This window comes from Tinamus guttatus, unplaced genomic scaffold (genome assembly GCF_059628265.1).
Source record: "Tinamus guttatus ecotype Peru unplaced genomic scaffold, ASM5962826v1 Tinamus_guttatus_pri_ptg000548l, whole genome shotgun sequence".
Taxonomy (NCBI): Eukaryota; Metazoa; Chordata; class Aves; order Tinamiformes; family Tinamidae; genus Tinamus; species Tinamus guttatus.
In genome coordinates this window covers 516,962-528,941 of record NW_028289082.1, presented here as the reverse complement: position 1 = coordinate 528,941, position 11,980 = coordinate 516,962, and the positions used below count along the sequence as shown (strand labels likewise).

The following is an 11,980-nucleotide window of genomic DNA, read 5'->3' as shown; positions in this document are numbered from 1 at the left end:
AAACTTCTCCAACTTAGAGAGTGTCAGGTGGACAAGGACATGAAATGATAAAACACCAAGATACTGTGCCCATTCCGTGCAATCCTTCACATACCACCTGGACAATACTGAAGTGCAGAGCAGATTCCAGTCCATATGGTCCTCTTGCTGTTCTTTCTGTCTTTTTGCATTGTGTCCATTGCATTGAAAGTTAAAGGGTAGGACAGAGACAGGAGAAGGTAGAAGAGCAAAGGGAGCAAAGGGATAACCTCCTCTGTGTTCCTAGTGCATCTCTCTTGCTGGTCTCTCTCTGGAAGGGGAAATGATCACTCAGTCCTTATGGCTCTTCCAATCCTTAACTCCTCTACCAATAACAACACAACTGGATGGTTTAGTGATGCCTGCCATTAACTCAGAGCAGCTTCATTCCTGGAAAAATAGCAGCCTGCAGGCTCCCAAATAATGTCAGATAATGTCATGTAATCCATCTTCAGATGAGCAAGAGCGGGACTAAGTAAGTGTAGCACCTTTTTGTTGCAGAAGCTGTTTCCTTGTTGGTCCCTGATCATCTCCACATACTAGTGCAATACCTGCTTCTTCACACTTCAAGCTACATGGTAGCAAGCATTACATTTTGTACTGAGAAGCCTAGAAGTGGAGCTGCTACTCCTAGACAGGTGTAAAGGTGGGAGACTGCAAATCCAATGGTGAAAATCCATGCAGAAAAATTTCTACTTGAAAAATAACAAGGATGATAAGAATAAGAGGATTGGACCAAAGCAAAACTCAAGCTAGCCCAGAACTCTGTTTCTTGCAATAACAAAATAGACATTGAGGCAAACAGTGACTCTGCTTGTGACAATTTTGTGTTTTGGGAGTTTCTTGTGGTGCTTCGCAGCTGCTTTCTATGTATTTACTAATAATCTGAAGAGTCTTCTTCACTGTGGCCAGCCTCATCGTGCAATCAGGTAAATTCCCCACATCAACACAGTCCTATCACGGTCCTATGACACTCACGAGGAGTGTCATAGCTCAGCAATGCTTGTCCCTCTCCAAACCGCCTATATGGCCTGTGTAGTTGTTCCTGATCCTTGGTTACGTTCTTGGTTCTTCCCTGTAATTTCTCCAGCTCAAACATACCCAGGCTGAGCTAGGCAGAGGAGGAACCAAGCGCTAAGAACAGGACCTATCTACAAAATAAATAAATAAATAAATAAAAGAGAGCAGGATTGGGCAGTCCTGGAACTTTGGAACAAAGAGAACATAAAAATCATGTAAAGAGGTCTGTGAACCTATTTGCTTCTCTGCTGTGCACCTCTGGGTCGCTTACTAGTATTTTCACAGCAAGAGTGCCCTGTGCAGAACATGCTCTGATGCTCTGCATGGTATCTCAGGGACAGCAGTAATCACACAGCACGCACCACAGTTATATCTTTTTCGATTTTTATTTTTTAATTATTGAGAGGGAGGGATGACAACCGGGTTAGACAGATGAGAAACTGCTCCCAAAGCCACCGCACTGCCTCCTCTTCCCCACATGCTTTGTCTTCAGCTTATTTCCACTTCTTTGCTATCGGGATGCAGCAGTACTCCTTGCAGTTGGTGGCCAAATTCCACGAATATCCCTTGCCGCACGTGCTGGCGCATACCCCTTCCTTTGGGCAGGGCAGCTTCCCACTCCCGTAGCCTGTTGGGAAGAGGAAAAGGGAGAGGGCCTGGAGTCAGGAAAGGTGCATCAGAGCCTCTCTGTCCAGCCCTCCCATTGCCTTGAAGGGTAAGTATGGGGCTGGTGAATGGAATGGGACATCCCTCCCAGGGTTGTCCTGCCAGAACCTGGACAGAAGCTGCCGTGCCCTCCCTTAATCCTTTGCTTTCATCCCCCTCCTGCCTCTGTCTCTCCTCTGCATTAACCAGTGGTGCAGGAGGAACCTTGAAGAGTACAAGGGCTTGTACATCTATTGACCATCCGGGATGTCATGACCCAGAATGATCTATTAGCTCTTGCAGAGGTACCAAAAAGCCAGAATGTCAGAAAGAGGCAGTTTCATCTATGTCATCTTAGTAAATACAATATGCTCAGACTCTTCTTTGACACAGAAACCAAATTGCATGAGAGAGTCCCCTCTTCTAATATGAACTTCCCTTAGCTCCCAAGACAGGTGACCACATCCAGGCTCTTGCCTGGTGGTAGCCTGGCCTGAGCTCGCTCCCAGGCTGAGCCTAGGGCATAATCAGGGAGACTGTTCAGCCCAGGCCAGAAATATGCCAGGGACACTGCTAAAGGTCAAATGATGCAGACGATCAAGTTCCAGTACTCTACGTATGTCCTGGTCTGGACATAACCTGCACACTCAAATGCATAAGAACTATATACTAAAGTTTTAACCTCAAATATTCCTATGCAAAGGCTAGAATGTTTTTTTTTTGAGAGAGAGAATTTTTTTTTTTACCTGACCAAGTGATAGCAATGACCTCAGATAGTGAGGTTTGTATTTTAGAGAGCTGAAAGTTTCATTAAATGAATCCCAGCTAATCTCTGGACCACTCAGATCCACTCCCCTCATTTTCATCTCCCCCAATATGTCATCTTACCTGGGGTGGCCAGGGAGACCAGGAGGAAAACAGCGAAGACAAGGTAGAGGAACCTCATGGCTGGAGTTGAGCTGAGATCTCAGCAAAGCCGGAGAAAGGAGTCAGAGAGATCTTGGACTGGAGAGCTGGTATGCAGAGAGGCTGGGAATGTGGGTATTTATAGAGCGAATTTCCCTGCAGAGTGGAGGATTCTGGGGACATATGAGAATTCATCCAAGGTCACGCAGTTTGCGGTTGGACACACAGTCATGGTACAAGCACCAGAACTCCCAGCGTCCACCCAAGGATGTCGGCAGGAACCTCCTTCCCTCAGATCTGGTTGCCCAATATCAGATACCATTTCGATACACAGCACGAATGAATAGGGACTGCCAATAGCAGGATTGAGCAGATGGGTCGGAAGGACCTGATGGAAATCTGCAGGTGTAATGATGAGGGGAGAACAAGATCAATATCACAGGTTTTCAGGCCTTTCTTTGGCAGAAATGCAACTCAACAGAGCTGAGAAGCAGCCAAGATGTCCCAGTAACTCTTCCTCCAAGGTCTATTCTTGTCACTGCATTGTGTGGGGCCAGCTATGGCGAGAGGGACCTCATTGTGAGCAGGGCAGGCCTAAGAAGGACCCCGGTGTCCATGTTCTGTCCCTACAAATGCTGGGATTCATGACTGCAAAGTCATGCAAATCAATTCAGCAAACTCTGTCTTTGGTGCAACCTGCACTGCCCCACAGATGGGAAGGGACTGTTGGGGCTGCAGGCCTTTCCCCACGGATCTGAACGGGCCAACTGCTTGTAGGCACTCTCATCATCATTCTCCTTGTCTCAAACACACCTCAAGCATCTGCAAAGGACCTTGTCCAAACCGTTTTACCTGGGCTGTTTAACGCCTTTATAAACAGCCTGGAAAAAGAGGCAACAAGTGATGGGACAGAAGCTGTGGCTCATGCAAAACTGGCAGGTGCCAGTTTTCATTCACGATTTCATTCAATGTCAGTTAGTTCACAGCTATGAATCTGGAAAATTCTATAATATCTGTACATATTATGGGTCTGAATTAGCTGAAGCCATCGAGGAGATGATACTCTGAAAATATCAAATAAGAATAAAAAAAGGAAAATTGTATGTTAAGGAATGTGAGGAAAGCTACTGAGAAAAAAAAAGAAAAAGAGAGAACATTGGACCACAGTGTCAATCTCTAAAATACAACAAAGACACTGTTCAACTCCCCATCTCTCATGGCCCGTAACAGGGCAAGAGGAAATTAAAAGACAGGTGGCAAAATAGGGGACTCATTTCCATAAAATTAGATATTAAATATACAGGCACTCGTCTTCTCAGGAAAGAGACAATTATATGGAGATGTACCAGGAGGATGTGAAAATCACCACAGGTCTAAGAAGATAGAACTGTGGTTCTCCATTTTTGATAACCAAGGAAGCAGGAGAGATGCCATGATAATTGAATTAATTGGAAAAGTATTTTTCAATACTTTCCATATATTGAAAAAGTACCTAAAGAAAGTCTTTTTCCACATTGCATGCAACTGCAATGGGGAGTCTGTTGCCACAGGATCTCTGTCAACTTAAAATGATAAGTATATTGAAAAAATATATATAATTTAATGAAGCAAGTGCAACTCAAAATTAGATACAAATCTTCATTAAGGAAGTCACTGAACTTTTAACTATTAGAAGTGGGAGAATTTCACTGAGTGCTAAGCAACTTCTTAGAGTCTCGTTCCTCATACAACCTTTCTAGTGCTTTACTATCATTACAGAGCTTTTCCTGCATCTAACTGGCCTTATCATTATAAAGATACTCCTGCATCTGTGCTCTGTGCCTCTTGCTGCCACTTTAATCACTAACACCTTATCCTGCATATGCTGGACACAGAGAAAAAAAAACTTACCTTTTCTAGATTTGTGGAATGTTTCCTATGTATTTACTTTCATAAATATCATTATTTCCCTTGTTGCAGTATTTTCTTTTAGGTCACACTTTCTTGATCTCCTATAATTTTCTTTTCTGAATCCCCTTCAAATATGTAAGGATGCACTTAGTGATAGGTGCATAGTGCAATGGTTATTTCCCATGTGTTTCAAGCTCAGCTTCAGCTTAGACATCTATGACAACTTGTCCTCCCAACGCCACAACATTGCTCATTTGTGCTTGTGATTCACTGAAACCCACTTTTTTGGCCATATCTGCTGTATAGTCTGAAACTCCTTGTTTTGTATTCTGCAGCTGAATATTCTCATTTGAGTAGCAAGGTAGTTCTCCCAATTACTTTATCGTAATATATTTATGTCGTTATCTCTTTTGAGCCCTAGGATGCTGATGCTCTAAAGCTCTGCAGGCTCTTTCAACTTTGTCATCTGAGCGAACACGGTCTCGAGACCACCATGACAATTATTAAACAGGATAGTGCAGGACTCCTAAGAGACCTCTGATGAGACGTGGTGTGTGGGATTATCACCCTGTTTCCACGTACATGTGTGCCTAAATCTCTTTTAACAGCACCACAGTTCTTTATGAAGACAGTCCGGCAAAATACCCAGATGCTTCCAACGATGGAAATGTTGTGGAGCATCAGGTTTGGCAGAGATCAGCACACCGGTCAGAGATGAGCGCGCACGGAGAGCTATTCCCGATTCAATGCCCCCATGAGATCCATTGTGTCTGTGCCCTGTAGACCACGTCCAGTGCTTGTGTCTTATCCGAAGGACGTGCAGACCTAGTTCACGCACCCATGGAGGGCAAAACCGCTCCAAGCACCTCACGCTGGCACCCTCCGTGGGCTGGAGCTGCGCTTGGCGGCTCCGTGCGCGCCGGCAGCCGGATCTGGAGGAGGGAGACGCGCGCCGGCGTGTCCGGGTTTGGAGAGCGGCCGTGGCGAGGCCGGGAGAAGCCTACTGAAGCATGGACCCAGCAGCCCAGCACCTTTGTGCTCGGGCCCAGCGGGTCGGAGTGACACCGCAAGGCGCCGCATGGCAAACAATGTGTCTTTGAAGATGGATCTGCCCAGGGTCCTCCTCCGTCCTGCCCACGCTCGTCAGGAATTGCCCTATAAAAGCCAGGCCCTCTGAAGGCACCTACGCGTCTCGCTCAGACCTGCTTTGCTCCTGGTACACTGGGATCTCAGCTCACCTCCAAGCATGAAGCTGCTCTGCACAGTATTTGTGGTGCTCCTGCTCTTCTCCGTGGTCACCCCAGGTATGAGGCTGCTCGTGCTGGGGACGGAGCAGGGCTTATCCTGGAGGCTGAGTGTGATGAGTCTATGGACAGCCCCGGGCAGAACATTTCCTGAGCACTTTGATGTTCAGTTGTCTCTCAGATACAGGCATTCCTATGTTCTGGAGACACAGGCATCGCCTGATCTTCTCTTTTGTCATTGTCTTTTCTGTTAATTCTCACATGCAGCCTATAGGGCATTTGGCCAGTGGACCTCTTTCCACAACTGTCCAAAGAGCCCCTAAAAAAATCACATATAGCAGGACCCTCTTTTCCCTTTCAAAGGGTCCCCTCCACATACAGCTTTCTGCCCCAACTCATCACAGCACCAGTATCTTCTGCTTCACCTCAGAGCTAAAAGGGTTTGACACAGGGTTGAGTCCCAGGGGAAGGGCAGTTTCTGCTTCAAAAAACACCCATATGCATGACCTAGCTTGCATAGCTCATTTTGGTGAACATCACACAACAAATACCATTTTTTGTCATTCCTGCTCAGGGATCTTGCCTGTAAGCTGCAGAGTAGAAAACTTCATAGGGATGAAGGTGTCCAGCAGTCCCCCAGGTGTAATGGAGATAGAAGACAAGAATCCTGTCCTAGATGGGAAATAACTTTCCAGGCTCTGCCCTCCTAGGATATCGGACATTTTCTCTTATAGCATGTGTCTCTCTCGCTCCCTTTGCAGGCTATAGCCAACCAAAGAGAGCTTGCAAAGGGTACTGTGCTAAGACATGCGCCCTCACGGAACGATGGACTTTCCACTCAGCCTGCAGGAAGAAGTTCTGCTGTCGGTTCCAACCAAGGAAAGGGAAATGATCACAGGAGAGCGAAGCCACGGCAGAAGGGAGGCACTCGCAGTGTTTTATACGTTGCATGACAGCAATGGTGTTCACCCCTGTGAAGTAAATTTGGCCAGATCTGATTTCTGTGTGTGCCCTGTGCGGTTCATTTATCTGCAAGGAGCAGAGGGAGCTTGGAGGGGTTTTCTCAGCCAAAACTGGGGAAATTTCACCCTAAACCTAATTTCTGCAATCGGCTGCAGGAACTGAGCCCTAAACCCTTCTCCTTGCCATGGGAGCCCACATGGTGCCCATGCTCACGTCTCTTCTGCAGACCAGGGAGGTGACTCTATCCTGTACATTGCTCCAAAGGGACTTGGTACCAAGCACAGCATCTGCCTGATTGTGCACTAAGTAATTTGCAGGAGGAATGGAAATAATCCAGCCTCAGGATCAGTTACTTTATCCTTAGTCCATAGGAAGAGGCGGCTCCTGGTTTGCTCTCCTCCTGGCTCTGTGACACTGGCAGCAAGGTGGTGTCCCCATGTCCTTCTTCGGCACTGCATTGGCCCAGGAGGCAACGATCCCTCCGAAGAGGGATCCGAAAGGGAGATGTGGTGATGAGGGTGCCCTTATGGCTGGTCCCAGTTTGGGTCAGGAGGGGTCTCTTTCAAAAAAAAAAGTGTGAGATTTCTCTTATTCTGGTTTTGGTAATAGGAACAAATCTCTTTCCAAACTATCTGCACACTGTAAAGCACGTGAATTAACATTTAATCTAAGGTCGGGGCTAAGATCAGATGATGACAATTAGCAAGTCCTATCAAGAGCTACGTGCTGTGGCCTTCTGCTTATCTGCAAATTAGCAAGAAATAGTTCGTCAAGCTCTGTCTGACCCCAGACAACAGGATACGAAAGAAGAAAAAATTGCCTAAATCAACCATTTTTGGTGAGAAGGCGACATATGTACAGAGAGGGTTGAACTTCTCTTAAAATAATAAGACCTAAAAAAAAAAGAACAGAAGAACCTAACTGTTTCTTTCCTATTCCCTCCCACCAAAAAAAAATGTATGAAGACAGTGCAAAGCCAAGCTATGTTAAAGTGTTCTCATTGTAAATGAACGGTAAAATGTTTTTTAGAGTGATGGCTCTGCCCTACTGGCTCTCTTCCTGCTGCCTCTTTAGTCTTCAAACTGTTTTCTGTAACTAGAGAGCATTTCTACTCCTGCATCTGACATCTGCAGCTTTGTAACCTCAGAGGACAATTTATTACTGCCTCTGGGGGAGCAAAGGGACCCACCGACTCCACTATACCAAATAGTTAGTATTTTTTATGCATACATTTTGTGTGCAATTAAATATGTTGTTTTTTCTTTTCAACTGTTTTCAGAAAATCAGCACAGCCATCTGACATTTCCATGGTGAAAGGCGCTTAAAGGAAAAAGAAGCTGTGTTTGCCCTATCCTGACAGCCAGGAAATATATTTCCAAACCTTGTGGGGGAACTCATCCGTACCCGCAGCTATAAAACTTCCTGCAGACGTTACCAATCCTTCTTCAGAAGAGGAGAGAGGGGAGTGGGAAGAGAAGGAATATCTTCACTGCAGATGTGTTCTTTCTATGGTTTAGAAGAGCTGCTTGTCCAAGTTGTCTTGGTTTGATCACCAAGGCTGTTTTTCCACCTGCACAAGGCATTTTTTGTGCTTGCTTTTCCATAACCGGGAACTGCTTTTCCATTCAGCTGTGTGAACACATCAGGTAGGAATCATAAGCTTGCAGTGGGCACCTCAGCCAGTCTTATTCACACTTTAAGTATGGAGAAAAGCAGTATTGGTGATGAGACACACAAAAAAAGAATAGTTAAGAAGAGAGGACATGTGCTCTGTTGAAATCTGAGAAATCAGGAATAACAGAGGAGCATTATGAGGGATAAATATTCATCTATTGCTTCAGTAAGAGCTGCTTTCCAGGACTAACCCTTCCTCTTGGCACCATGAAGCTGAGCATCCAGAAAAGATAAGCAATCAAATAGTATTGAATATACAGAAGCTACTTTTGGCAGCTTCAGCCTTTCAGAAGCAGGATGAGCAAAATCATGGAGGGACAGAACCAGCAACCTCAAAACTTTCTGGCAGCCCAGGATGCAAAAGTGCGGTCAAATCATATGGAGGCTTAGTCTAAAAAGGGAATAACTCCTCAAGAAATAGGGAGAATTGAAGAGATTAAAGCAGACAATAATCTTGTTGACCAGTTTTGTAAGCCAGAAGCCACAAAACATGTTTAAGTGCTTCCCACAAAGTCGATGCTCTCCTCAGTCCTTTCAGCTTTGGGTTGCAGTGGAAGAATGAATGTACCTGGAGGGCCCCATCATCTCGAGCAGAATTGCTCCCTAAAATCAAGTAAAATGCACAGGACCTATAAATCCCTTGTCCTATCGCAGGGATAATGTTGGAGGACAGTCCTGTCCTCCTGGTTTAAGTCTCTGGCATGGAAAATACGGAAAAACTGTATCCAGAGAGTTACTCTGCAGCATAGATTATGCAGTACTTACACTCCAGATCTTTGCAGGAGCAATAAGGGATGACAAGGCCACTATTTTGCACTTAATTTCAGTAAGGGAGCTACATAAAAATGGGAAAATTGTTAAAAAGAAGACAAAAGGGACAACTAAAAGAATTAAATGATTGCAGATAGATTCTTTGCGGGCACCACGGGGGCTATTTAAGGTGACTATACTGAAGTCTCGGACAAAATGTATGACGCCTATTAAAAAAAGCCCTGAGAAAGAGCGAGAGGAAAAGGTCATGGTAGAACAGCAGGATGAGGGGAGTCGTAAGAAAGATAAAGCTGAACTTGTGTGGTAATGTGGAAAATGGAAAAGATAATAAACTGTGCCTGACAAAGTGTAAAACACAATAAGGCAACTCAACAGCGAATTGCAGGAAGAACTTGCAAAAGGCGAAGAAATCTATTAAAATAAGTCTTTTTTTTTTTCAAACACATCAGGAATAGGAAGCCTGACAGAGAGCAGGAGATGATCAGAGTAGAAAAGCTAAGGTCACTGCACATAAGCTAAGTGAAATACTTGCACCTGTGTCCATCTTGCAAGAAAGTAGGGAGGTCTTCATGCTGAACTTCTCTTTGGGGCCACTCATGAAAGGACAATAAAGGTAAAAGAGGTGGAATAGGGAAGAAAAAAAAAAAGGTAACAAATTACCAGCATCAGACATGTTCCCCCCGAAGAGGGAAATACGAGGGAGCTGAGGGAACTGAAGGATGAAATAGCTGCTGTCCTGAGCACAGTGTGTGATCTCTTGCTTGATAGCTCCCAAGGGCTGCGAGATGGTAATGTGATAAAAAAAGACATAAAAGAGGTCCAGGTTCTACAGACCTATAAGCGTGATGGCAGTAACAGATATAAATAAAATATCTGGGAAAGGAGAGAGCAAAGCCTTGTCCTAAAAACCTCCCGGAGTTCTTTGGAGGAGTCAACAAACATGAGGACCAGGGATATCTGGTTGATAAGAACCCAGATTTGATTTCTAGATGTTTGTTGAGGTCCCTTATTAAGGAAAATGCTGAGTAAGAAGAAAGGTTTTCATGGATAAAAGGCGCAAGTTCAGAAGAAGGTCGTTGTAGCCAATAGTATATGGTCATGGTCAGAGGGTAGTACTCCAGGGGGTTGCTGTTGGGGTAAATTAGATCATAAAAGATCTGGAAAAGGGTTTGAATGGAAAGGTGACAACATTTGCTAGTGGTAGCTGTCGTTCAAGGCAATAAAGATGATGGTTAACTGCAAACTTGCAGAAGGACCTCACAGTTTTGACTGTCTGGCTGGTAAAATGGCAGACAAAAAATCAGGGCAGAAAAATGTAAAGTGATGCACACAGAAAACATCACACCAGTTGTACGTGTTGCGTGAGTGGCTGCATATTGACTGGATAGAGGTCAAGGACGCAAGAAGAGAGAACAGGGAACAGCTTTATTCTACCAAACGGCTTGATAAAATCTTGGGAATTTTCACCAGTCATTTGGGGAGCTTTTGCTCTTTTTGATTTCCTCGTTTCAGGGAGGAAGTTCTCTACCTTGATTAATGACAGGCAATATCGCTGCTCAGGAAGATGGAAGAGCCTTTTCCCAGGGGCTGCTTGTCTCCCTAAATTTCATGCCACTGAGGCTCATATCATCATCCAGTGAGTGAAATCCAGGGGACCTTCAGTTCTGGGCAGCCTTCAGTCTTCCTCATATTAGGAAACTTCAGTTGGGAAAAATAAAAGCCCGATAGGTCATTGCTTTGTTATTTACATGGGCCAGCAAAGTCCGTAAACCTATATAAAATGCCCTGATTGGTCTCTAGGATTATACACAGATACAAGCAACAGAGAAGCAGATGGGCGTATTTACATGAATCATTGGGCTAGACATTTTCATTATGCCTGGCATTCCTCATTCTTCCAGGGCAGATGTACTGACTATCACTACAAAAAAAAAAAAAAAAAAAAAGAAAAAAAAAAAGAAAAAAGAAAAAAAGGTAGATCTTTCAAATGTAAAGCACCAGACAATATGGTATCTCCAGATTTTTGTGATAAGTGTTTTTTTGAGGCTGTATGCCACTTGTTTCCTTTAAAATGTTTCTCCATAAGTCATTATATTTCAATGAAAATAAGATATAGAAGGAAGAAAGAGGGAAAAAAATTCTTGCAGACAGAATCTAATCTACTATCACCCTGCATTTTCAAGAAGCATGGCTCAGAAATGCACCCTTTCTTTTGTAGCTGTAATTTGTGTTGCTATTTTTGTGAGTATTTACCATAATTCCTCAAGTTACTCCAGCTGAAGGCAGACAGATATAAAAGACAAAGAATTTACCCGCAAATCCCTGCCTTTCAGCTTGTTGAACAATGTGAAAATCTCTAATGAGAGGGATCAATAAATGACTACATTAAAGTGTTGTGTTTTAAAATAAGTCTGATTTGTGACCACTTGATTATTCCACTCCTGCACATGCTCTGAAAAATATGGTTTGCTTTCCAGATTTACTGGGATCCCATCAAACCTCAAGTTTTAAGGCCCGTCACGTTCTATTTGATTTCACACTGGACTCTCTAGCCAATAAAAAGTGCATTAGAAGAGGAACACAGATTGTGACCAAGGAAGGATTGGCTGCTGAAATATTGAGAATTTCTGAAATGACTTAAGGTTTTCAAGGCCAATCTCCTTGCTTTAGCCAAGCTGGATATCTCTTTATTGTCAGAGGAGAAGGAAGCTTGCTGTGGGCCAGCACTGGTTTATGCCAGGAGGTCACACCATAGCAGCCTTCAGCTGCTGCTGGTCACTATTCGGTGGCCTCTCCTCAGTGCTTCATTTCAGTCCCTATATTTTTTCACTTTCCCAATTGGTTTCATT

General features: G+C 44.3%; 1 protein-coding gene across 1 annotated transcript; it reads left to right on the top strand.

Moving 5' to 3' along the window:
* Positions 1-5,725: 5,725 nt before the first annotated feature.
* Positions 5,726-6,615, top strand: DEFB123 (defensin beta 123). Its single transcript, XM_088534367.1, has 2 exons — positions 5,726-5,783; positions 6,485-6,615. The coding sequence occupies exons 1-2, from the start codon at positions 5,726-5,728 to the stop codon at positions 6,613-6,615; spliced, it is 189 nt and encodes a 62-aa protein (XP_088390493.1).
* Positions 6,616-11,980: the final 5,365 nt, after the last annotated feature.

Bases quoted from the DNA above. Each gene is read 5' to 3' on its own strand.
- DEFB123 (XM_088534367.1), top strand. From the start codon at position 5,726: ATGAAGCTGCTCTGCACAGTATTTGTGGTGCTCCTGCTCTTCTCCGTG. The intron at 5,784-6,484 runs GTATGAGGCTGC...CTCCCTTTGCAG, and splicing joins CTTCTCCGTGGTCACCCCAG to GCTATAGCCAACCAAAGAGA.